Here is a 27466-nt window from a genome sequence, read left to right as displayed (position 1 = left end):
CAGTTTTGCCTTCCATTTCCTCCAAGGAAGACATGGAAGCATAGACGGTTCTTTCCCCTTCCCCAATAATTCAGTGAGATAGGTTAGGGCTGAGGATTGGCCTCACACACTCCCTCCTCTTCCTCAGCTGTGGCCACAAAGAGAAGTTCAGAAGTGTTTGCTTCCATTCTAGATTGATCACAGATTGTCGTGTCGTCTGAACCTGGACAAACTGTGGTTAATCTTAACTGTGGTTTGTTGAAACAAGCCATCTTCAAATCATGGTTTATGAAGCTGGCTTGTTTTAACAAATTATAGTTAAGACTAACCACAGTTTTGAGTTCAGAGAACACACTAAACTGCAGTCAATCTCAAATGGTAGCAGAAGCTTCCAATCTCCTTGTGGTTGTAGAAGGAGAGGGAATGCTCAACCTCAGGGCTCACTTGTAATGCAGGGGTGGGGAACCTCAGGCCTGATGGCCAAATCCAGCCCTCCTGCAGTTCCAATCTGGCCCTCCAGAGTTCCACAGGTGGGCCTGGACCCTTCCCCTGTGCCCAGTCCCTTTTTCCCAAGCGCTGATTGCTTGGTGGTTTTCTGGAAGTTGTGCAGTTTTTCGGCATTCTAAAAGGATGAATTGCATCTCCTAAGTCTTAGCTACTGGCAGGAAGAGCTTTCAGCTCAAGGCAGAGGCTGGTATGTTTTGTATTTTGGGCCCCGCCCCCTCTGCCTTTGGCCCTGCCCACCACTGGAATGTAGCCCGCGAGAGCTCCTCTGAAATTCAGTGCAGCCCTTGGGCTGAAAGAAGTCCCCGATCCCTGTTGTAACATTTAACCATGGTTTAGCGTTACTTCTGAACGCAACCATTGTGACTAGCCCAGGTCATCCAGTGAACTTCATGGCTGAGCAGGGATCTCCATTGTCTTAGTTTAACACTTTTACCACTGCACCATGATAGCTCTCTGGTGTGCATTTAGAAAACCCGTTGTCTCATTCGTCAGAAGTTTGGAAAATCTGATGTAGTCATACTTTCATCACTGGGTCAAGGACTTCAGGTCAGATTGTAAGCCTGGGAAGCAGGACTCCTGAGTTCTCAAAAGGGCTATTTTTGTTATCTATCACACATATACTTTGTTCTGTTTGGAAGGAGCCCAAAATGGCTTACGTAGGCCTCTCAGGAAACCTTCCACCCAGACTTTCAGCAGTAGAACTACATCATGTGAAGGCCATTCTCTGAGGCTTGTCATTTTTTACACTTGCAGGATGTTGACTTCTACTCCATTTTTCAGTCTAATTCTGCTGAGATAGACTACTATTGTTGCCTGAACATCCATGCATACACACACACACACGGAGAGTTTCATCCAATGTTTTTATCATGTGAATTTTATTATACAAAATAAAGTCTCATGTACAAAATTCAATAATATAGCCCAAGAAATTCTAAAAGAAACACAGGTACCAAAAATATACTATTTTCAGCATTATTTTTTTTAAAAAAAGGAGTTTAAAAATAACATATAAAATAAAATATGGGGGGGGATGGTGAAGGCTTGTCTCTACCCCTGAGCAGTTGGACTGAAGGACAATGACAAAGGGGGTGGAGGGGACTGTGGCACAGAGAGAGAGAGAGAGAGAGAGATCCGTGGCAAAAAGAGAGAGGGTTTGGCAAAAAGAGAGAGAGAAGGGGGTGACTTTGAGAGAGAGGGAAAAGGGGTGGCAGAAAGAGAAAAAGGTGACACAGAGAGAAAAGGGGTACAGAGCAGAGAGAGAAAGAAGGGGTGGCATTGAGAGAGAGGGAAACAGGCATGGCAGAAAGAGAGAGAGAAGGAGGTGACACACAGAGAGAAAAGGTATAGAACAGAGAGAGAGAAAAGGGGATGGCATGAAGAGAGAGAGAGAAGGAGTGGCATTGAGAAAGCAGAGGAAAGAGGTGGCAGAAAGAGAGAAGGGGGCACAGAGAAAGAAAAGGATGCAGATCAGAAAGAGAGAGAAAAGGGGGTGTCACAGAGAAAAATAAGAAAAGGGGTGGCTCCATCAACTTTTGGCTCTGGCTTTGTGCACTATTTGTTCCAGCCCCCAACTGACTTTTCCTGTGGGTCAATAGACTTTCATAGAAAAACAGTTGCCACCCCTGCTATGAGGACCCTCAGAGCTGATATAAATATATACTTTGTTCATTCCCCAAGGCACAGTGCAGGTAATCACAGTCCCCTCACTCACTCCTTTCCTCCTACCACCAGATCAGATATTTTACATGGTTCACGTATGCATGGCCATCGTGATGACTGCATGTGTGAATGGCCATCAGAAAAAGAACTCTCATTAACTCCTACATCACTTTATACCCAGTGCTGTTTGAGGGGGTCAGTTCACACATTTAACTGCCAGTCATCAAGTGGGTACAGCAATCAAGTGCAGAGTAACAAAGTGATAAACTTGTATGAGTGAACCAGCTCTTGAAGACTCACTGCTGAATGTGTGAATGACATCCATTAGAAAGTGTCAAGGCTGAAGCACATAAAACTCCTATTGGTGACAGCTATCCATTGGTGTGGTTGCAGACATCAAATTATCGATATGCATTATCATTGTCCTCATTTTACAGTCTATTTTATTGCTTTGCTTACATTTCCCTTGCTGAAACATTTCTTTCTTTCAGTTCTCCTTGAACATCCTTCCATCTCCAGAACATTGCAGAACATCAGAAATACAGAATAAGTTACATCCCATTGTCCCATATTAAATAGTATATAAATAACCCATGTAAACTTCTCTGTGACATAAATTATTATACATAGCATTTTACCCTGATCTCACCTCCCTCTCCCCAAACGTCTCCCAGAATGGCTTACAAAGATCGGTAAGACGGTCCCCGCCCTCAGGCTTACAATCTAAAAGACATGAAACAAAAGGAAAAGGGATTGGGAGGAAGGAGGGGGAACAGCCAATGTAGGCACCAATTCTTAAAGTTGTGTTGTAGTACTTATAATGATCAGCTGGAATGGAAATGGTTCAGGGAGGAGTCCAGTGGACCTGGTCTCATAGCAGAGTGGATGGGGTGACCTTGCTTCCCTTCTCTCCCTGGCCTCAGTCTGATGGAATGGCTGCTGCCAGGTGACACCTGAAGGAGGCAGGAGTAGCCTGCTGGAGGTGGTTTCTCACCTGAGCTGATGGTGGCCCTTCTCTCCCTCTGATGCAGCCTGATAGACTGGCTGCCAGGGCCAGGTGACAATTAAATAAATAATAATCCGTAAGACTGTGTGTGTGTAGAGAGAGAGAGAGATTAGATTCACACACACACACACACACACATTGTGACAGTAGCTGAAAATAATAGACTAACCCCTGCAGAAGGACAACGGGCAAAGCTTGGGAGCATAGATGCAAGATGTCTAGCTGACCACAGGCATATAAGCTAACCTCACAGGCTGAAGACAGAGGCAACAGAACAAGGGAATTTACAGTACATCCAGCAGCAGGGATTTGCAACCGAAATGACAGATGTGCATGCCAGCAAATCAGATTCCGGCTCAGCCGTCAGTCTTGCCCACCCCACTGACACTTTAGGTAGCTTGTCTGCCCTTTCAGATATATGTATTTTAAGTGCTGCATGAACATTTATGTGTTCAGCAATTCATTTGTTGCCTTATGGGGGAAAAAAATAAAAATGAGAAAGGGTGGTTGTTGTCTTCAAATGCAAAAATTGCTCTGGAAATTGGGAGAGGTCCTTAGTGACATTACAGGTGGCAGTATGTCAGGACCATGGACAACCAGGCGAGGCAGCCATTCAGCCAGTTTCTACTGAAAACATGCAGAGCTAGGATTTTTCAGAACTCGGTTTTGGATATGAGTAGATACATTTGGACTGAATGTGGTGAGGGCACTTCCAGATCTGTTCCACCATCCTGTACGTCAGGGGCGCAGAACCTCACCCCTGCAGATTAAATCTAGTCCACATGGGGCCCCAATCCGACCCTTTGGGGTTTCCCAAAGATCCACGCCCCCTTCCCCTGGCACCGCCCCCTTTCCCTCACCCACGGATCATTTGGTGGTTTCCCGGCTTTTGCACTGTTTTTCCCCCCACTCTAAATGGTTGAAATGCCTCTCCTAAAGCTTAGTTACTGGCAGTAAAAGCTTTAAGCTAAAATATGCTGGTATTTTTGGTATTTTGTCCCTGCCCTGTTTTGCCTTCGGCACCACCCACCACTGGAATGTGGCCCCCTAGGGCTTCTCAGAAACTGAATTCCACCCTCAGGCTGAAAGAGGCTCAACTCCCCTGCTATGCATGTTGCATCTGTCTTCTCTCTAAGCCTACTGCCCTGAGGAATCCACAGTAAGGTGTTCAGTGTGAGGGTCACCCCCCCACCCACCAACTCCTTGAGCAATCTTTAACTCGGGAATTTCTCCACAAGAAGTTTGAAGTCTCGCACTGTCCGCTCAATCCACTGCCTGTAGATGTGGCACACCACGTAGCCCCGAACCTTCTTCTCAAAGGTATTGGCTTCAGTAACGTCCGGCGTGAGCAGGTCTGCTACGGGTGTGGGCGGGACGCCAAAGGCGGACATGATGGAGGTCAGGTTGCTGAGCAGGCCTTGGATACGCAACCGGGTCACTCTCAGCATCTCCAGCAGCTCATTTTCAGTGTCGCTGAGCCGAAACTGGTCATCCCAGACCAGCTGCAGGAATTCAGACAAGACGGTGTAGGCCTCATAATTCCTGTCCAGGCGCTCAGTGTCACTAAGGGTCCGCCATTTCAGGAAAGGGATAGCCGGCGTCGGCACTCCATCGTAGTGTAGTCTTGGAACACTGAAGCCAGGGTCGCTAAATGGACTACCTTGGTGGCTCAGCTGGGAACAGAGAGAGACACACACTCGTATGTATAAGAGCACAAGAAGAGCCCTGCTGGACTGGACCGAAGGCCTATTTAGTTCAGCCTCCTGTTTTCCTCAGTGGACAACCAGATGCCTATGGGAAGCCCACAAGCTGGAAATGAATGCAATAGCACCCTCCTGCTCAAGTTCCCCAGCAACCAGTATACAGAGGCATACTGCTTCTAATACTGGAGGTAATGTTGGCTGCAGTCGCATGGCATGACAACCCAGGGCTTTTTAAAACCCTGGGTTGTCGTGAACGAGCAGGAGCAAGTGAAGATGCTGGTTCTCAGCAACTCAGTCATTCTCGCTGCAAGCAGGAAGAGCTAAATATCTTCCCATTGGCAATGTGATCCTGTCACTTTTAAGTGTTGAACTGACACTTCTCCGTGCTTTTCAGCACTTTCCTGAGTCTCCAGCTACTCCAGAAAGGGGAGAGATTGCCTCCCCGCTTTTGCGGATCCTTTTCGGAGCACTTACTGCTGCAGTTACGGCGGTTCCCTGAGAGTTGTAAAAACATGCAGAAATGCACCCAATTTTAATGGCTGGGAAGTCCATGGAGGGGAATTCTGCGTAGATTTCAGGACTTGGAAGTCAATGGGGGGGAAATCTGCACACCACATTTTAAAAAATTATTTTTTCGGTCCCGGAAAATTGTGACAGTAACTGCTCTGTTACTGCAGGTGTGCAAATTTCCCCTCCACTGACTTCCCAGCCCTTAAATTTATGTATATTTCCCAATCCAAAAAACTGTGCAAATATGCCCGATAGTTTCTTTCGTTAAAACCCTTATTGAGGTGGCAGAACAGGACACAGTAAATGGGGCGCTGCCACCAGTGGGACTTACACACACACACACACACCCCTGGGGCCCCATTCAACCACCTTCTCAGGGTTTTTTCTAGAGCTGTCATGGGACTGCAGTAACCACAGAAGTAAGTGCTCTGAAACAGAAATGCAGAAAGAGGGGAGGAGACAGTGTCTCCCCTTTCTGCAGTAGCTGGAGATTTGGGGAAGTGTTGAAAAGGTGGGCACCGTGAAGTGGGAGTTCAATATTTAAAAGCGACAGGATCACATTGGCAAGGGGGAGATATTGTCCTGCCCCCCTTTCGGTGCACCTACTTTTACCACTTTCCCCCCCTTTTCGGTGCTTTTCCATTGACAACATGGCAACAGTAAGCTAGAATTCCAGAGGATCCTGGCTTGGCGTGAATGACCTGCAAATGTTTGCTGCCAAACAAGCCAGGAATCATAAATCAAGAACAAATCCTGGTTTGTGATTCTGGCTTGTTAGGGGCACAACAAGCAGTTTAGATGAGTCGCTAAGTTTTTTGTTCCTGGGTGGTTGCTCCTGCCAGATTTTCAGGAATTCTAGCTTACTGCTGTGTACATACATAGCCAGGGAGAGAGAGAGATGCACACAGAATAATTGTATAGACTAATAGCAATCTCAATTCTCCAATTTCCAGTCCGTATAAAACCAAAATGGCACCATCCATGCACAAGAGGGAGACTATCAGCAGGCTTGGGGGAACCCAAAGATTTGCAAAACTAAAACATCAGAGGGGAAACGCCTTCCAAAGAGCTCAATAAGGAGTGAGCATGCTCACTGGGCATGGAATGGTGACTCAGCACTGGCAGGGAAAACTGGAAAAAATGGGGGGGGGATATTCTTAACCAGAGCACTTGGTACTGCAACATTTTGTTGTCATTTCCCTATGTTTCTCTCTATTCCCAGGGTTCACACTCTGAGGGCACTCTATACTGCAACATTTTGTTACAGTCCCGAGTTTCTCTCTATTCCCAGATTTCAGAGTCTGAGGGCACATGATGCAGCCACCTTGCTGAAGCTAAGCAGGTATAGATCTGGTCAGTGCCTCAATGAGAGGCCACCTGGGAACCCCAAGTCTGATCTAAATGGACTAAATAAATAAATAAAATATTAAAGGATTTCATTGCTTCACGCTTCATTTACTCTGCTCCTCTTTCATAGGAACATGGCTGCATCATACTGAGTCAGCTCATTGGTTCCTCTAACCCTGTACTGTCGACACTGACTGGCAGCAGTGGCTCTCCAGGGTTTCAGGCAGGATTCTTTCCTAGCCCTACATAGAGATGTCGTGGCTTGAACCTGGGACCTTCTGCCTGCAAAGCAGGTGCTTTACTACTAAGCCGTAGCCCTTCCCACCTTGGCAACTCCATGCTAAGAAAAGCTGTACCTGTTGAGCCTTTGCCAAAGGCACAAGAATCTTACCAGGAAAAACAAAGACAAGAAGTGTATTCCAGGGATTACACCACCCCACCCCTTCCCTGAATCTAAATGGTAGGATTTCAGAGGGGTTAAATATTATGGGCAGCCTACAGCAGCCCGTCAAGAAGTGGGCCCCAGGGGGCCTGCGAAATATGCCTTCCTGCCTTGTCACCTCTCATTGATTCAGGGGGGCGGCACCTACCCACCCACCCCAGACTCCTTCATCCCTTTGGAATTCCTCACGGGGAGGGCCGGAGAAACAAGCCTCTCGTTGTTCCCTGGCTCAGCCAACCGTAGTTCCACCAAAGTAAGTTTCTCTTTTACGTGGATACTGCTGGCAGTTTGGCTGCACGCCTGGGCTCGGGGTTACGATGACCTCATTACATCTGGCATCTTGTGCCTGAGCAGGTTGCGGGAAGTGGGGCACGGGAAATACTTGGGCACCCAGCCACTCTCTGCAAGATCAGAATAAAGGCAAAGGAGCTGATCGTAGCTTGGGAGGGGGACAGGTTTCTCCTCGCCCTCGATCACGTTGCAGAGCCAAGAAACAACAATGCCAGGGATGACTGAGCCATGGGCCACCTTTCTGTGCTGTTTCCTGTTGGTGATTCAGGTTTGCGACGAGCCTTTGCGACGAGCCAGAGGGCAAAGGCAGTGGCATCAGCACAGTTTCAGCTGCAGGCACTTCTCAAGGACCTTTCTTTAGGTACTAGGGGACTAGCAGCTTGTGATATGGCCACCTTGGTTAAATCGTCTTTGCACTCCTCAAGCACCCAGTTGCAATAGACCTGTTCTTTGCACAGGGCGGGCTGAGTGCTGCATTTCCTAGGGCTGGTGGGGTGAGAGACACGGAGCTGGTGGATGGATGGTGGCCCTGCCTTTAGGGCAGGGCTGGGCAATGTGCAGCCCGCAACCACTGTTGCCCCCCCCACATTTATTCCCCCCTCCCAAACACAAGGTGTCCATAGCAGCTACGGAGCACCCAACGGGCCTAATTTAGCTTGTTTGCAAACTAAATTTAACCACTGTAGTACTCCATAGCACTTATGGAGCCATTTGCTGACAGATTTTGGTGGCAAAGCAGCAATTCTGGCCCTTTCTGCAGGGACAGCCTGTAGCAGGAGTTTGAGGGCGAAAATGGCTCCTGGACTTCTGGAAGTTGCCTACCTCTGCTTTAAGGAGAGGAATGGACCACTTGCTCTTTCCCTCTCCCCAATTCCCATCGCTCTAAGATCATTTGTACACACAAGGCTTGAAGAACATATTTGACTTTGGTCAGGTTTGTAATACAAATGTGAAACTTAGGTTGGCCAGAAAGTTCACTTGCATGACAAATGCCTATCTTCTGATTTATCTTCTGCCCACCCTTGCCTGATTTAGATCTCTCCTCCATAGGTTTGTCTAATCCAGCCTTCCACAATCTGGAACCCTCCACATGTGTTTGACCACAATTCCCATGATCCTCAGCCTGCTAGCCACATTCCCCAGCATGCTGGCTGGGGATCATGGATCTTGAAGTCCAATGTCTGGAGGGCAATAGGTTGGGGCAGGCTGGTCTAATCCTTTATAAAAGCTATCTAAGGTAGTGGCTCTCATCACATCTTGCAGTGATGCCACCAATGTAAACTCAGTCATACTATTTCTGTCAGCATATCCCTGTTAAGGGACGCTGGATTAGACAAACTCAGGGAATATACAGATGCTGGAGACAAGCAACAGGGGCAGGTTGTCACCTTGATACCTGCCTTGTGAACTGTCCAAAGGCATCTGGCTGACTGTTTTGGCAGGGGAGACTGGTAGCTCTGATGTCAGTGGGGCAGTGAATCCACTCTGGGTTTCAGTCAGAACCAGTTGAAACTCTAAAGAAGCCATCCAAAGTGTGGAGCATCAGACCCATCAGCCTCCACTGGCTATTGGGAATTGGAAGCAAGACTGGATAGATCTTGGTTTGATCATCCAACAAGACAATTTCTTATGTTTTAGGTCAGGAAAAGCTCAAGGAGATTTAAGCCTTGCCTAAGAAAAAACTCCGTAAATACACTACAGACTGGTTTCATGGTTAAGCGTTGGGAATCCTGACTCAAAAGAGAGGACCACATCCTTCGCGCCAAATGACATCTTCTAGCGTATTTCTAGAGCTATGCGTGTAACAAAACTCTTCAGTTGGACTGGACAAATTCAGAAACTGATCTTGGGCACAGAATCTCGGCTTTTGTTTTTATGAAAAAGCAAGTTTCTAGTTCTTAAGGTTTCAAAGACAGGCTGGAAAGTATGTGGACTATGCACCATGAAATTTAAAAAGTGAGGGGGCCAGGGAAGATGGCTTTGAGCAGGATTTCCAACAGTCAGCATTATCAGTACCCCGCATAGCTCTCTCACTCTCTCTTACTCCAGGTCTAGAAGAAATTAGAAAATATATGCAAATGTATTTTGCATAATTTATGCATTTTGTAGAATTCTGCTTTTTTTGGATCAGGCAAAGAATGTGCATTTTTAAAACACACTTTAAAAAATAACGTCAAAGCAGTGGCTTTCAAACTCTACTTTCAGGCAACCTCTAATATGTTCACTGAGGAACCTCTGCGACACGTAACACAGAGGGCTCTGAGTTACTTTCTTGGAGGTGCGCTCAATTTAGGCAGGGTGTTGGATAGGCTTCTTGGGCCTGCTTGAACTGAAGATGTAACACAGGGATGTGGAACCTCTTTCACCTGGCGGGCCAAATTCCAGTTGGAGAAGCTGTTGGGGGCTTCATTCCAGCAGTTGTTGTTGTTGTTCAGTCGTTCAGTCGTGTCCGACTCTTCGTGACCCCATGGACCATAGCACGCCAGGCCTTCCTGTCCTGCGCTCTCTCCCGGAGCCAAATGCCCCAAATACCAGCATATTTTAACTAAGAGCTCTTTACCACCAGTAACTGAGCATTTGGAGAGGAATTTTAACCTTTTAGAATAAGGAAAAAGCTGCACCAAACCCGGGAAACTACCAAACTATCGCTGGTCAGCAGAAAGGGGATGTGGCCTTCTGGGCTCTACACCCTTGACGTAGCCTAAAACAGCCAACCCTTCACTGTTAGTGATGGGCAAGCTGTCTTTCCTGGAGCCCTGGGTATATAACAAGCTCCCAAGAAATCTCAGGCCAGAACACAGTTTAAAAACCACTAGTGCAAGGTATACACAACCCACTCTGTACCCCCAGATTCTGCAAAGCAAACCTCTTACATAGGTGTTCAGAAGGACTGTGCTGTTGTCTTTCAGGAGACAAGCCAGGTTGAAGGTCTGGGCAATTTTGGTGTTGACGGAACAGTCAGGATCAGGGGAGACGGTGCGGACCAGGGCTGTACACATTACCAAGAGGCTGCTGGCTGAAAAGGAACAAAGAGAAACTTCAGTGTCAGCTCCAGGGTTTTCCTCCCCCAGCCCTCTGAGGGGGCCCACCTTGTCTGCCCCCCCCCGGGCCCAATCCACAGAACTGCCCAAGGGAAGAGCACAAGGCAAGCAGAGGAGGAGGAGGAAGCTCCATCTCCTCGCTCTGGTCACTGCCTGAGTGCTCGGAGAGGGCAGGGAAACAGGCAGCGACAGCAAGTAGGAGGAGGGCCAAATGGCCCCAGGGCTTAGCAGTGGCCCCCCTTAGGGACGTGGGCCTTGGCCGGTGTCCGATGACCCCCTGACTCCAACTCTGAGAATGTTGCTCAAAATTAAGTCTACTCTCAAAATTAAGTCAAAATTAAGTCCATTGCAGCCCTCTCCCCAAAGGGCTGCAATGGCCTTGGCATCTCAATTTCCATCAGTCGCCATCAGCCTTGGGATCTCCATGAGGCCCGAGGGCTGAGGCAGGGCAAGTCTGAGGTTTTTATAGGCCCACAGGTAGTACACTTCTTGCCACTCAGCTCCCGGCCCTACATACACCACTGTGCATGCTGCACAACCGTCCTGCCTTACCCAAGAACGGCCCCACCGTTAGGGGGTGTGAGGTGGCAGGTTCGGGGCTACTCTTAAAGGGCAGCACATGTTTCCATTATTCCAGTGACACTTGTATTTTTACCACCATGGGGAAGGGAGTTTGCATGCTCAGCTTCAGTATATCTTGGATCCTCTCTGGCACTAACATACTAAATTGGTGGTGTCTGGTGCCCACTGGGTCATGCCCACTGAAGATCATGCATGGCACTTGTCAGCTGCGCATTGAAGTAAATGTGCCTGTTGGGGGATCTCTCTGCCACAAGTGGGGGGGGAGGCAGGGGGCACTGCCCCATTTGCCTCCAATATAGAGCCTCCTCTGTACTAAATGACAACACGCACACACACGTATACCTTAGTGCACATCTATCACATATCAGACCAGATTGAGGTTCAAATCCCTTTCAGACATGAAGGCCACTGGATGACTTGGGGCCTAACCTACAGCTTAACCTCTACAGCTTAACCTCTTAACCTCTAACCTACAGCTTAACCTCTACAGCTTAACCTCTTAACCTCTAACCTACAGCTTAACCTCTACAGCTTAACCTCTTAACCTCTAACCTACAGCTTAACCTCTACAGCTTAACCTCTTAACCTCTAACCTACAGCTTAACCTCTACAGCTTAACCTCTTAACCTCTAACCTACAGCTTAACCTCTACAGCTTAACCTCTTAACCTCTAACCTACAGCTTAACCTCTACAGCTTAACCTCTTAACCTCTAACCTACAGCTTAACCTCTACAGCTTAACCTCTTAACCTCTAACCTACAGCTTAACCTCTACAGCTTAACCTCTTAACCTCTACAGCTTAACCTCTGTCACTGGGCTGTGTGTGAGGATAAAACAGTGGTGGCCTGAGCTCCCTGGAAAAAGGACAGCATAAAAATAAAAGATATTTCCAAAGAAATCGCGCTAGCATGCCTTCATAATAGATTAACATGAATCCTGGCAGGGTCTTAACATTCCCCTAAGCTTTCTACCCCCTCCAACAACTCTACGCACCACATCTACATGTTAGTCAGCCTTGGACATACAGCTGCACTTACCCAAAGAAAGACTCATGGCTACGGCACTTTAAGATCTGGCAGATGTGTTGGATCCCAGTAGAAATGCCAAGTTCTCTTTGTCACCCTCTAATGGTTGATGGAAGTATCTCTCCTTCCAGAAAGTTTCTATCCTCGCCTCTTCAAGTGGAGGTATGGGTGTCTTTCTACCCTCTGGAATTCCCTCTGTCGCCCCCAAGTGGCGGATGCTTGAATATCTGCTCCTGACCCTGTTCTCTGCCTCTGTACAAGGAGCTGCTCAGCGGCTGTGCTTTGTTTTGTCCTGAGGCTGCTGCTCTTGCTGGCACATGAGCCCCAGTGAGGCAGCTCTTTATAGGCAGCCAAGGTATTATCCCCATGTTTTGAAATTTCCAGCCCTTCTCCCCTCCCCTCTGTGGCAAACACCTCCTACAGAAAGGGAAAGAGAGGGGGAAACGTTAAAGTCACCAATACTGTTTCCTGGTCTCTGCTTCTACCTAAGAAGACACTTGCTGGGGGAGGGAGCCGTGATAGGAGGGAGGGAGAAAGGGGTGGGGCTGATTGTGAAATGTTTAATTTCCTGCACAGAGGAAAAGAAAAGAAACAGGTATGGGAGGGTGGCTGTCAAACACACAGAGGGTATTTCATTTCTAAACTGCACAAAGTCATACAACCAGCCGATATGTTCAACCACTAAAACTATGCTCTGTCAGGCAGCTCCGGCGCCAGGGGTCGGATTCTGCAGGCAACAGCGGAGGCCCAAGGGACCCATGAGGATCACCCGCTGACACTCACACCTGGCTGCTAATGGCAGCTACCTCCTCTGACCCTCCTCTCTTTGGGCATTGGTAAGGATCGGGCCTCCTTTAATGTCCACACACACACACACCCCTCTTCAGTGGTAGCAGCAACACCTCCCCCTTGCCTGCAACTGCCAACAGGCCCACAGAATTGTTTGGGGCAGATTGGAAGAAGGGATAAGAAGAGGACTCAGGGGTTGCTAGGCAGCTGTGGGACATGCTGCTCATCGGTCTCCACACAGCGGTCAAAGATAAGGAAGAGGAAGGGAGGCTCCCTGAGGTGGGGCGGCTAAATCGGAAGGGTGTGGAAGAGCCAGGCCCTGTCCATCCCACTGTCTGGGGCAGGACTGATTCTCTTCCTTCCTTTCTGTATCTAAGTTGATGTGTCATATCCCTCTCTCGGAACTTCTGTCTCAAGTGGACCTCTGGTGTGAGAATGACCTGGGATTGTAAATAAAGAAACCTGACCCACTGAATGAATTTCTGCGGTTGCCCAGGCCTCAAAGCTCCCTGTCTCTTTCTCTCTCCTGGCAAGACTACAGTATGGTTCACAGTGGAGCAACAGGCAGAAATCCAATAGGGAAAGCTTTTCCTGTTGGGTCACCTGGCACGGAGGAGCCAAACCTGTTGGATGCCTGCCTGCCCCACAGTTCTCCAAAACATATAAGCCATGCCTGAAACAGTGGAGTGGGGTGGGGTGCAAGAATGGCAGTCCGGCCTTCCATTCTGGATTCATGCCACCCCAAATCCTCCCACCACTCTAACACACTGGCATTATGCTCCACATTCTGTTATGGCATTTTATTGGCAGGGATCGCGGCAAGAACCAGACACTCCCGCCTGATAGCAGGAAGACGTAGGTTGCTTGTGTGTATGTGTGTGTACATATGGGCATTACCGGAGTGAAGCTTTGAACAGGAAAGAATCTGTGGGGCGTCAGAGGTGGGAAACAGGGGCTGAGGTTGGTGTGGGAGGGGGGGACAAAACCACTGGCTGTGGCCCGTGCCACCTGCCCGTTACAGGCCTCTCAGCACGTCCAGGCGTCAGGTTACTGTTTGCAAAGAAATTAAAGGAGTGGAAGAAAGAGGAGCAGTGGATGAGAGGCTGGGAAGGGAGCCAGCCCTACTGGGTCCTGTTCCAGTTCAGAGAGGGGTGTGGTGGAGACTAGTGGGTTAGAACAGGCAGCCCTGTTGACCCGATCCCTCATGGTAGGACAACCAGATGCAAAGGAGGAGAGGGGTCCTGCCCATTTAATAGGTGTGTTGGAGAGGGAATTTCAGCAGGTGCAGCTCACAATGCCACAGGGTTACACAGGTGAGAAAAGGTGCACCCTGCAGGTGGGAAGAAAAGAGATTTTGGGATGGCACCAATAGAGAATGGAAAGTTGGGCTTTCATTTCCTGCTCTCACCTCCCCCACCCCCGGGCAGTGCTCCTATGCCTTTAGCAGCTGTGTGATAGGCAGAAATCCAACAGGTGTGGATTCCCCTGCCTGGAGATGAAGCAGAACAGGGAAGGCTGTGGCCATTGGAATCCTGCTGGTCCCATTTTTTGTCAAAGGCCCGGGAACCCCCTCCTCTGTTATCACTCCTTGCCCGCCGTAGGCTCATTCCCCATCACCTATCCCCAAGAATAGCAGCCGCAGGTGAGAAGCTCCTTGTTCACAGAGAAGTCAGAAAAGGACATTTGAGCATCCTCCACTTGGGCTCCCCCTCAGCATAGATCTGCACATGATCCCCGCCATGGCCCCATCCCTAAAATGTATACATGGTGGTGGAGGCCGGGGGGGGTCTGTGTGATTCCATTCTGGGTTTTAGTCAGAACCAGCCAGGACTCTAAGGGAGCTGTCCAAGGTGCTGAACCCCATCCCCCAAATGGGATCAGCACCTTGGATAGCATCTTTGGAGTCCTGGCAGGTTCTAATTGAAACCAGAAGGGAATCACAGCCCCATCTAAATCAAAGCCACCAGCCTCCACTGATACATGGGTGATGTAACACTGGACAGGATGTTAGACTCAGGCCAGGGAGACAGGGATCAACAAAGGGACATAGGAAGCTGCTGTATACTGAGACCATTGATCTATCTAGCCTTGTATTGTCAACACTGGCTGGCAGCAGCAGCTTTCCGAGGTTTCAGGCAGGAACTTTTCCAGCCCTACCTGGTATGCCTTGGGACCTTCTACATGCAAAGCAGGAGCTCTACCACTGACCGACGGCCCAAAGATTAGGTTAGCCATGAAGTTTGCTGGGTGACTTTAAGCTAGTCACAGGAACATAGGAAGCTGCCTTATACTGAGTCAGACCATTCATGTATGTAGCGCAATAGCCACCGTCTCCCAGTCTAGTCGGGTTGTTGTGAATATCACAGGGAGGAACTACGTGAGCTCCCCAAGGGCAGGATAAAAATGCAATCAATGCTAATACAGGGTCATATTGCTGTTGATTGTGGGGTCTATTTATTTGATTTCTATCCCACCTTTGCTCAAAGTGGATTTGGAGCAGAGCTCAAGTGACATTTCAGGCAAATCCAAAATTCATCAGAATTTCCAAATTCAGCTCCCCCACACACACACACTTTCAGACATTTGGGCTTTGAAAAGGTGATTCTGTGGGATACTTTAAAAAACAACTTGGAACTTCAAGTTCCAAAAACAACTGATGAATTACAAGGTAACAATGCTAAGTATTAACTGGTTACGTTTCTGCCCTCTCTTAAGCCTCTTAAATAAATTGCATTCATAATTAGGAATGGTGTGTGTGCTCACATTAAATTAGAGGAGCATAACACCCCTTCCCTTTTGTGCAAGCATCACTGAGTTAGAAGAACATACTTGAATATTTTGTTTCTGTAAAGTAATTTCAGCTCTACTTTGCGATGTGTGCATGTGTGTGTGTGTGTGTGTACAGAAGGTATGGTTATTGTGACCACACCTGCAGTCTTGGGTGTGCTAAAAATATAAACAGAAACACACGTCAATAAATTATTTTTAGTAGATATTTATCCCCCTATGCATTCTCAACTTTCCCTCTTTGAGAGTTAATTATTAGCTGCTCCTGGCACAATGCACATCCTCCTTTCCCAATGACTAATTTCTCTTTCATTTCTTGGTCACTAAGGAAATGAAATTGGATGCCAGGAGATGAGGGCTCGCGGATGCCTTTCGCCCAAACTGTGCTCATTTACATGTCTGGGCTTATCCCCTAAGATGGTGGCCAACCCCATCAAGTCACCGGCTTCCTTGACGTCAGACAGTGAAATCAATCGTTGACATTCATATGCTGGAGATTCCCCAGTGTGTCTACACATTAACAGTGAAATACAGGGCAGAAAGAAAGAAGAACTGGGTCATAAACAAGAGGTATGGAGGGTCTAAATTTACCCTGAAGCCACATCCATATGGCCATCCACATTTTGCAGAAGACTTGAGAGAACGTGTCGTTTTCCTGCCCCCATCCTCCCGTCCCTATATCATTTTAATCACTGAGGAGCAGGTGTGGTTATTGTGACCGTTTTGCTTCCGTCGCCAAAAATGTCCCAAGCCCAGCACTGGAAATGCACAGCCAGGTCTGGGAGTCTGGATTCTTAAGTTCTGTCTCTCCAGTTCTTGGGAGTGGAGTGGATTCAAGTGGTTCAGCCAAGTGGGTTGGAAGCACAATTGGATGTCTGAACGTTTTGTCTGTCTCAAAGAGGTCGAAAATCGGGGAGTCGGGAGTCAGTGTGGAATGTGGAAAAAAAGACAGTCAACTTGAGATGGCCATACCAGCGTTTGACAGGTGTTTGGTACATTAAACACAGTGTGAAGCAGAACCAAATACTCAGGGAACCTGTGTAGACATGCAGCAGGGGAGTTGCAGTGCAGTGGTTAGAGAGTGTCTGATGTGCATTCAAAGCCCAACTCAGTCATGAAGAACAATTGTATGAATTTGGTCCAGCCGCTGTCTCTCAGCCTAACCCGCCACAGAGGCCTGGGGTGGGGAACCTCAGACAGACCGGTCAAATCCTGCCCTCCTAGGGTCCAAATCCCCCAAAGACCATGCCCCCTTTTCCTGGCCCCACCCGCTTTCCCCCGACTGCCAGTAATTTGGTGGTTTTCTAGCTTTTGCACTGTTTCCCCGCCCCCATTCTAAAAAGTTGACATGCCTCTCCTAAGGTTTAGTTACCACCAGTAAGAGCTTTAAGCTAACATAGGCCGATCTATTTTGTATTTTTGGCCCCAGCCTTTTTTGTCTTGGGCAACACCCACCACTAGAATTTGGTGTGTGTGTGTGTGTGTGTGTGTCCCGAGAGCTTCTCCAAAATGGAATTGGGTCCCCAGCCTGAAAGAGCCCCCCCCCCCCCGGCTGGCCATAGGCCATTGTGGGGATTAAATGGTGGTGGAGGGAGAACAACGCATGCTGCTTGGAGGAATAAAAACATGAATAACACATCAGCAGCAGCAACAACAGACCTGGGACTTTAGTTCCCCCTTTGCACATTATGTTTCCTCTTATATTTTCACAGTGACATTGCTGTACCTTATACACTGTATATACTGTGATATACAGTCAGGGCCAGAAATATTGGAACAAGGATAACTGTTTGGGCAGTTGGCCTCCGTACACCACTGCATTGAAGTTGAAAGGAAACACACCCAGATGGGAGTGAAGTCAGGACTTTCAGCTGTAATTCAAGGGGTTTGGCAAAGTGGGGCACTAACCATTCAGGAAGTACAGCCAGTGGCATACACACCCATCGTTGGTGGCTCATAAGTAATGGAACAAACCAACATCATTTCAAACCTAAGGATCGCCTTTAATACCTGGATGAAAATCCTTTGCAGCCAATGACTGCCTGAAGTCTGGAACCCATGGACATGACCAAATGCTGAGTGTCCTCCCTCAAGATGCTTTGCCAGGCCTTCACTGCAGCTGCCTTCAGCTGCTGCTTGTTTGTGGGTCTTTCTGCCTTCAGTCTTGTCTTCAGGAAGTGAGAAGCATGCTCTATTGGGTTAAGATCAGGTGACTGACTTGGCCATTGAAGAACATCCCACTTCTTTGCCTTCAGAAACTCTTGGGTAGCTTTTGCTGTATGTTTTGGGTCATTATCCATCTGCAGTATGAAGTGGCGTCCTATCAGTTTGGCAGCATTCAGCTGAATCTGAGCAGAAAGTAAAGCCCTATGCATTTCAGAATTCGTCCTACTGCTTTTATCAGCAGTCAGGTCACCAATAAACACCAGTGACCCGGTTCCATTGGCAGCCATACATGCCCATGCCATAACACTGCCTCCACCATGTTTGACAGATGATGTGGTATGCTTTGGATCATGAGCTGTTCCTTTCCTTCTCCATACTTTTCTCTTCCCATCATTCTGGTACAAGAATCTTGGTTTCATCAGTCCAAAGAATCTTATTCCAGAACTGGGCAGGCTTTTTTAGGTGTTTGCTGGCAAAGGCTAATCTGACCTTTCTGTTCTTGAGCATTACCAGTGGTTTGCACCTTGTTGTGAAGCCTCTGTATTTACATTCATAAAGCCGTCTCTTGACTGTAGATGTTGACAATGACATGCCTACCTCCGCAAGAGCATTCTTGACCTGGCTAGATGTTGTGAAAGGGTCCTCTTCACCATGAGCAGAATTCTGCGGTCATCCACTTCAGTTGTCTTCCGTGGTCTGCCAGGCCTTTTGCTGTTGCTGAGCTTGCTAGTTAATTCCTTCTTTTTCAGGATGTTCCAAACTGTTGTATTGGCCACTCCCACTGTTTTTGCGATCTCCCTGATGGGTTTACTTTGTTTCCTCAGCCTAATGATGGCCTCCTTCACTCGCATGGACACCTCTTTGGACCTCATGTTGTGGGTTCCAGTGAATAGCTACCAAATGCAAATGTAACACTCAGAATCACCTCCAGGCCTTTTATCTGCTTGCTCGGTCATGGGGTACCCAGGAAACAGGCCACACTTGGCCATGCAGCTGCTTGTCAGTCATTCGTTCCATTACTTATGAGCCACCAATGATGGGGGGGGGGTGTATGCCACTGGCTGTCCTTCCTGAATGGTTAGTGCCCCACTTTTGTCAAACCCCTTGAATTACAGCTGGAAGTCCTGACTTCGCTCCCATCTGGGTGTGTTTCCTTTCAACTTCAGTGTGGTGGTGTACAGAGGCCAACTGCCAAAACAGTTATCCTTGTTCCAATATTTCTGGTCCTGACTGTACAGTGGTGTGCTGAACATGGCACTGTACATCATACAGAGTTTCATAAGCATAAAAACAGCTTTCCGACCTGAGGAGCTTACATCTAAGACATGGGGGGGGGATTTGTGGCCCTCCTGGTGTTAGACTCTCTTTAGCCCTAGCCAGCATTAGCATGGTGAGGAAAGATGGGAGGGGCACAAAAGGTAGAATCCAACTAAACTCTTACTGAGAGTAGATCCATTGCAATGAGTGGGACTTGAGTTAGTCATGGCTAACTTAAGTCCATTCATTTCGATGGATCTACTCTCAGTAGGACTTTAGTTGGATTAAGAACATAAGAAGAGCCCTGCTGTATCAGACCACGGGTCCATCTAGTCTAGCATTCTGTTCACACAGTGGCCAACCAGCTGTTGACCAGGAACCCACAAGCAGGGCATGAGCACACCAGCACCCTCCCACCCATGTTCCCCAGCAACTGGTGTACAGAGGCTCACTGCCTCTGGTGCTGGATGCAGCACATCACCATCAAGACTTGTAGGGATTGATAGCCTTCTCCTCCAGGAATTTGTCCAACCCCCTTTCAAAGCCATCCAAATTGGTGGCCATCACTACATCTTGCGGTAGCGAATTCCATAGTTTAACTACCTGCTGTGTGAAGAAGTCCTTCCTGTTATCTGTCCTGACTCTCCCACCAATCAGCTTCATGGGATGACCCCGGGTTCCTCAATTTGGATTCTAGCCAAATTGCCCACCCCTACGGGTGTAAGCTCCTTTACTAGGAGTGGGGAATCTGTGGCCCTCCAGATGTCATTGGATTCCAACTCCCATCAGCCCCAGCCAGCATAGTCCATGGTGAGGAATGATAGGTGTTGTGGTCCAACATCTGGTGGGTCACTATTTTCTTACCCCTGCCCTATACATACCTGAAAGTAAGTGCCGTTGAACTCAACAGGATTGACTTATGAGTAGACGTGCACAGGTTTGCACTGTAAATGTTAGTATTGGGGTATACAATAAAGGGTAGGGAGGAATTGGATTGCCGGGGGGACAATGAACAATTGTTCACTGCATCAAAGACGCAACACTGGGGTCCCTGGGGTGCCACATAGTGCTCAGAAGAGGAGCCATCTGGGGTAGCAAGAGGGAGATTTTCCCAAAAAAAGTCCCCTGCTTGTCTTCAAAATGCCCTTGTTACATCACAAGGATGTTGAAAGATCTTACCTGTGACTTCCAGAGAAACGAGGACTGCATCAACAAGGAAAGGATGATATCTTTTTACAGTATGAAAAGCAAACAAACCATTAAACTTGTGTGTGTTTGAATGTTTTCCTGGATCTATTTTCATGTGCAGGGTTGGTTTCTGTCCTTCTTTGCTGTGAGAGTAAAGGTGGGGATGATGAAGCAGATCACAGCTATGGGAATTCTGGTGGATGATACTAGCTATGGCGGTGTTTGTGGCAATGACAACTGTGCTGGTTGCAGTAGTGATGGGGTGCTGGTGATGCTAGTTAAATCATAGAATCATAGAACAGTAGGGTTGGAAGGGGCTTACAAGGCCATCGAGTCCAACCCCCTGCTCAATACAGGAATCCAGGTCAGGGCATCCCTGACAGATGGCTGTCCAGCCTCGTCTTGAAGGCCTCCAGTGTGGGAGAGCCCGCCACCTCCCTACGGAATTGGTGTCATTGTCGTATTGCTCTAACAGTCAGGAAGTTTTTCCTGATGTTCAGCCAGAATCTGGCTTCCTGTCACTTAAGCCCATGATTCTGTGTCCTGCACTCTGGGATGATTGAGAAGAGATCCTGGCCTTCCTCTCTGTGACAACCTTTCAAGTGCTTGAAGAGTGCTATCCTATCTCCTCAGTCTTCTCAAGGCCAGACATGCCCAGTTCTTTCAGTCTCTCTTCATAGGGCTTTGTTTCCAGTGCCCTGATCAGCTTGGTTGCCTTCCTCTGAACCCTCTCCAGTTTGTCTGCATCCTTCTTAAAGTGTGGTGCCCAGAACTGGACACAGTACTCCAGATCAAAGCAAACTTTCTTCACAGTCAACAGATCATTAGTGCATCATGTTAAATACACACATATTAATGAAAATACATATTAATGGAAATGGACAGATACAAAATTTGATTTGACCTGGTGTTGCTCGTTATAGCAGCGATGGTGTTGACGGTCATTGTGTTAGGATTTGTGGTGATGGTAGGTTTTGTGGTGACAATGGCCCTAGTTCTCACTGAGGTGGTAATCCTATGTCTGGGCTGTACCACTTCAGATTGTAGGTGGAGATCTTGTGTGACTGAATGTTCCTCTTTGTTGTTTGTTTGTTTTCAAATCCGTCTACATAGAAAACTAGAGATTAGGGAGAAGGTGTGGATGAAACCCTTTCGGCTGCCACGCTAGTGAGAAACCGGTGGTAATTATGGTATTGCTGGAGATGACAGCAATATGTTCTTTATGGTAATGGGATGAGTAGGGCTACAGTTCCCATCACCCCAGCCAGTATGAGCAATGGTTAGGGATTATGGGAGTTGTAGTCCAAGAAAGTCTGTAAAGCACCCCTGCCTCCCAACACTGAACAGGTGCGGAGATGAGAATTTCCCAAACCCAATTCATAAACAAGCGTATCTCTTATTAAAACAATTCTGATGAACAACACAGCCAGGAGCCACAGGGTTTCCAAATAATTCTTTACTCTTTAAAAGCAGGAAATAATCTAATGATTTAATAGATAAACAAAACACTGAAGTGTTCTTTCCCCTTTGCTGGAACGCTCTGTCTGCTAAAAATAGATTTTTCCTTTTACCAGAACAGATCGTGACACCTTCTGGAAAAAATGGTCTTGTTATAAGGAAGCATCAAAGCAACTCTTCTGAGAGAGAGGTTCAATCTGGGATGGGATATTCTTCAGCCTTACATTGCAATCTACCGGGAATTTCCTGTTTCTTGGCAGCACCAGCACTGACCCTAACCCCAAAGCAACAGGAGGTCAAATGCAGGCCAGCGTCATGGATTCCGGGGCTGCGACTGGCGAACAACCTCAGCAAGGCTGGCTTCAGGTTCTTGAGGGCCTTTGGGCAAGGCACCCTTGACAGACCACCTCCTTCAGCGAGTCCGCCTTCTCACCACCATTGTCACCAGCTGCTCTTGCTCTTCATCCTCTTTCTCACAATTGCTCCCATTTGCTCGCTTGACAGGCACAAAGCCAGAGAGCACATCAACAGCGGCCTTCTCACCACCACTGCTGTCTGGGCGAGAGGCAGGGCCGATGTCAAAGGTAGGCATGGTCGGGCATCTGCCAAGGGCCCACACCTCAGCAGAGGCCCTCTGATGGGAGCCCCCTGGAGTTGCTCCTCCTCTCCGCCACTGCAGCCTGCGCTTCACCCTGCTCTCACTCAGGCCTAGGCAGTGGTGGTGGTGAGGAAGAGACATAGCAGATACCACTGCCTACTTGCTCACTGGCTCTGTCTGTCAAGCCAGCGAGTGGTAGCAATAGCTGAGACAGGGGATGAGGAGCAAGAACAGCTGGGGACCACGGCAGTGAGAAGAGACTCACTGATCTGGAGCCAGCACCAGCGAGAGGTAGGTGAACACGTAGTTCGCAATGGTGATGAGAAGGAGGGGGCTGTTGTCAGTGGGCCCCTGTTGGGTGTGGGCTCTTGGCAGGTGCCCAACTATACCTAGCCATGATGCCAGCCCTGAACCTCAAGGTCAGAGATAGATAGGACTGCCAATTGACTAGGGGGGAAAATGTCTGGCCTACTCCTGTGCCTTTAACATCAGCTTCATCCGTAGAAATTGGAAGGTGAAGCTTTTCACAGCACAGAGAAAAGTGTTACCACTTCCTAATGTCTACGGGTCAAGATGTTATTAAAAGGCACAAGAGCAGGTCCCAGTGAACAAGCTGGCAATCTTAGAGCCTGTTCTCCTGTGGACTGCATGTGGGCCCAGCCCTCTTCAGATGCAGAAGGGAATACAGGTGTGCAATGTGAACGGCTGTGATTGGCAGGCAGTATGAAGCTGCTGGACTGGCCAGGCCTGGTATAACTCCTCGGAGCCTGGACCTTCCACCTTTGCCTGGTCAACAGAGCATCACATCTCGCTCTGTTTCAAGCTTCAGCTCAGCCTGCTGGCCTTGGTTACCTCATGCGGGAGAGCTTTCTGCCTTTGATATCAGGGCTGATCTCAAGGAGGAGAAAGGGGATCCCCTTCTAGCGGGCTACAAAGCCTGAAATTACCATCCAGTTCTGACCAAGAGAAAAAAGTTACAGTTTATTTTCTAATTTCCCATGGTAGTCAACAGGGAGCATACGGACTCATTTTTCCAAACCTTGACTCGGGTTTGGTGCTGAGTTGAAGTGGACTGGCTACAAACTGGCCTGAGCAGAAGCGGGATGTTTTCCAAAATGCTGAATTGGGGTGTGAGTTGAAGTGGGGTGGGGGGTCAGTGCACACTTCTTATGTAAGGATGTAATCTATGCACACACGTAAGCACACCACACACACACACACACACACACACACACACGGCCCACTTAGACTTGGAGATAGATATAGATATGCACATGCAAATTTGTGTTATGGGCCTGTGCCTTGGATCTTTTAAGAACCTAGCAATGCCCCTGATGGACAGCAGGAGCCGCTGGTGAGAATGATAGTGAGAAGGGAATCTCAATGACTGAGGGGTACTATTTAGGGTGTCTTGCCCAAGGGCGCTCAAGAACCTGCAGCTGGCATTGCCTCCATGTCCCCGTGTGCTGCCAGGAGGTGCCGTGCTGAAGGGAGCAGACTGAAAATGGCAAAGGTCTGCTAATGCTGAAGGGTCAAGACATGATAGAACTGCACGCAGGCAATGAAAAGATGGCTAACCCAGGGAGAGGGGGAGTGGCAAAGGAGGATGAATTTGGCTTTCACTCAGGTATGGACGATTCTGCAGACCTCTCTTTCTGTGGTGCTGTGTTAGCACCCTGATCCCAAACTCATTCACCTGAAAGGGAGTTTGATTCTATTGATGGTATTTATAGGCTGTTTTCACAATCTGGGTGGTGGTGGTTGGTGGTGGTGTATTGCATTTCTCACTCCTGTTTAACTGTAAAACCTACACTGGTGAAACCGTACATTTGATTTTGTTTTTGTTAAATAGTTCTCGTCATTTGAGCCAGAGTTTAGATGTGGTGTACATTAGAAGTTGAGAACATGTGCTATGAGCCGTATGCCTCTAGTTCAAATATCATCTTACCCTGGATCACTGGATGACCCACTCAGCTTCGGTCCTATCTCTCAGATGGGGGGATAACATGAAAAGACTAGCTCACCTTTATGGGGTCACTGTAGGGTCGATTGACCGAAAGGTCATGTGAGCACTAAGGGAAAGTATTAATATAAGGCATTATTATTACAATTAGATGTCATACTGCAAAGATGATTATAATACTGAGCATTGCTGTGTAGCACTTTAACAGTGCTATCCTATATGTGTTTACTTAGAACTAGGGAAGTACAGGAATTTTGTTTGCTCGCAAATCACGCAAATACATCCCATTCACAATCCTGACTGCAAATGTGAGCAAATCCCCAAATTTGCAATCATGTTCCAAAAATGCATTTTAAAAAAAAATGTACACTTTGAAATGCTCATTTTTAAAAAAATATGCATGAACATGCTTTAGTCAATGCAGTGGGACTGCACACTTTTGAAAAATACGCACAGAAACGTGCACTTTCCCATTCGAACAAGCCAAAAAGCAGGTCAACAGAAACGAGGAGCAAGCTGAAACAAGACTCAACCTGATTTTCAGAGAATATAGGTAAGGTCGAAAACGGCTGATTCTCCCATCCCTCCTCAGAAGTAAACCCCATTGAGTTCAGTGGGACTTACTCCCAAGTAAGTGTGCATAGGATTGCAGCCTTATAGGGTTTAACGCACTTCACGTAAGTTACCTAGCATCTTGTAATCTTTTCAATGATCTAGTAAGGTAGGCCAGGGTCCAGTGGTGTACTGGAGGCAGGGCTCACAGGCATTTTTTCATGAGCAGAGACTCTGATGTCATCTGCTACCCCCCTCAGAATTCCCTGTTCCCTCTGAGCTTAGCTGCAATCCTCACTGTAGCTGTGGGGGGAATGAATTTTCCAAGCAGCAATATATTGTTCCATGTTGGAGGGCAAAATATTTGGGATGACTTGGTCTGGAATGGGCAAGTAAGACCTCTTCGCTTTACCAAAGACCTGCTCCTGGTGGAGATGAAAACTCCCAGAACTGGTTTGTTGATATGGATTGACACAGCTGCCTGAAATTTTTGGACTGCCCTTGGAGAGTGTCACAGTGAGCTCCTGCATTTCCAAATTTACCACTACACCACTGAGTGTGTGTGTGTGTGTGTGTGTACTTCAATCCAGCTGGGTGTGTGGACGTTTCTGTTGGAAGGGGGGGGAGATATAATGGAGCTTAGGGAAGGCTAATGGGTAATGTTGGGGCGCTAAGGGAGTGTGCAAGGGGGCTTTTTAAATGAGAAGGGATCTGTCCATGAGAGGGCTTCAGCTATTGGGCAGTATAGAAATTGATTGAATGAAGGAATGAATGAACAAACGAACGAGTTGAGAGGATGAACCTTTCATAGGGTGTCATATTTTGAAAAGCTAAAATATTTGTTTGAGTGAGTGAAAAAGATTTTAACACCCCTGCATTTTTCCTCAGACATCCAATTGAAAAGCCACTGCCTTACTCTCAGCTGCACTGTTTTTGGATCCCAGTTGAAGGCTGTATGTCTTACAAGGTTGTACACTCTTAGAAGGGAGCGTGACCCAGCACTTCTGAATTTGCCACTACGCTACTGGCCAGGGCTATTATCCCACATTGGAGAGGGGGAGTGGGAGCTGAGGATGAGGATGAGAGACTGTGGCTTCTGAAAGCCACCTACTGAATTCTTGGGAGAGGGAAGATGAGCCATAGCGTAGCGGCAGAGCGCATGATTTGCGTGCAGGAGGTTGCAAGTTCCGTCCTCAGCATCTGAAGTAACGCGGAACAGGTAACGGCGAGTGATGGGGAAGAACCCTCGCATAAAATCCTGGGCAGCCGCTGCCAAGCAGCGTAGATGCTAAAAGGACGAACAGCTTAATTCGACAGAAGGCAGCTTTCAATGTTCCTATGTGGGACTCCGTGATGTGTGGCTCAGTCTTCTGAGCTGCTATACTACATCGGTCCTGGGACAGGGAATGGGAGTCTTTCATTGCGAGGCGCCACTCATTCAAAACTTTCTCCGGTTCAGGAATTTCGGGATGGGGGGGTAGCGCAGTAAGATACCTATTTAAGGGCACAATCCTATGCCTATTTAGACAGAAAAAAGGCCCACAACTCCCAGCAGGCCCCAGCCAGCCATGCTGGCTGGGGCCTGCTGGGAGTTGTGAGCCTTTTTTCCAGTCTAAACATGCATAGGATAGCAATTTAAGCAGATTAAGACCCATCCAGATCAGAACATGCTAGCACAGGCTCCCCTGATCTGGTGCCTCCAGATATGTTGGACTACAGTTCTTATCATCCCCAGCCAGCATGGCTGACGACTGGGGGTTATGGCAGTATGTAGTCCAAAACATCTGGAGACCACCAGATTGTAGGGATGTACGAAAGTCACTTACCTTTGCGGAGCTTGGATTCGTGGTGTGGGGGAGGCTCTCCGTCCCTCCCCCCGGAATCTTCCCTGGGCTGGCTCCGCTACGCAGCGGCTCCATGGAGCCGCCGGCCAGGGCCATCCGCAGCTGGAGTTCCGGCCACGGACGGGCTGCTGCAGACGCAAATGGCGGCGGCTGTAGCGGGTGCCATTTGCGTCCTGCGAAGCTGCCGTGATAGGCTACGTAAGTATTTATGTAGCCTATCACGGCAAGCCAGGGAAAAAAAAGCATATGCAAATGGCGGCGGCCACAGCGGCCGCCATTTGCATTCCCTATTTTTAGCCGTTTTAGCCTACGTAAATATTTACATAGGCTATTACGGAGAAAGAAACAGAACGCAAATAGCGCCCACTACGCTATTTGCGTTCCCCTTGTTTTTCGCCGTAATAGCCTAAGCAAATATTTACATAGGCTAAAACGGCTAAAAATAGGGAACGCAAATGGCGGCTGCCATAACCGCCGCCATTTGCGTACGCTGTTTTGGGTGGGGGCTTGCCGTGCTAGGCTACGTAAATACTTATGTAGCCTAACACAGCTATGATGAAGACGCGAATGGCGGCCGCAGGATGGCCGCCATTCGCAAGTCAGCGTGGACGGCAGCAGGTAAGTGCTCCGTTTTGCACGCCTTTCGTGGGTTGGGGGGCGGGGGCTTCGTTCCGCCACGGATTTCGGGGAGCCGAATGCACTGGCGTTCGGCCTCACCAAGATCCGTGGCGGAATTCTCTGACATCCCTACCAGATTGGGGGAGGCTG

At 48.2% G+C, this 27466-nt stretch overlaps 1 protein-coding gene across 1 annotated transcript; it reads right to left on the bottom strand.

The window, feature by feature from the left end:
• Positions 1-1339: 1339 nt before the first annotated feature.
• LOC146342279 (cardiotrophin-2-like) lies at positions 1340-12430 on the bottom strand. Its single transcript, XM_084806069.1, has 3 exons — positions 12109-12430; positions 10321-10463; positions 1340-4827 (listed from the first exon to the last, which is right to left on the bottom strand). The coding sequence occupies exons 1-3, from the start codon at positions 12122-12124 to the stop codon at positions 4369-4371; spliced, it is 618 nt and encodes a 205-aa protein (XP_084662195.1). The 5' UTR covers positions 12125-12430; the 3' UTR covers positions 1340-4368.
• Between the last annotated feature and the right edge of the window lie 15036 nt (positions 12431-27466).

Source organism: Heloderma suspectum, chromosome 6, assembly GCF_057233095.1.
Source record: "Heloderma suspectum isolate Gila_16-S chromosome 6, 16-S_ref, whole genome shotgun sequence".
Taxonomy (NCBI): domain Eukaryota; kingdom Metazoa; phylum Chordata; class Lepidosauria; order Squamata; family Helodermatidae; genus Heloderma; species Heloderma suspectum.
The sequence above is the reverse complement of the archived record's forward strand: the minus strand, read 5'-3'. Positions and strand labels throughout refer to the sequence as shown.

Coding starts and splice junctions, on each gene's coding strand:
- LOC146342279 (XM_084806069.1), bottom strand. Junction 4,828..10,320: donor CAGTCCTTCTGAACACCTAT/GTAAGAGGTTTG, acceptor CTCTGTTCCCAG/CTGAGCCACCAAGGTAGTCC.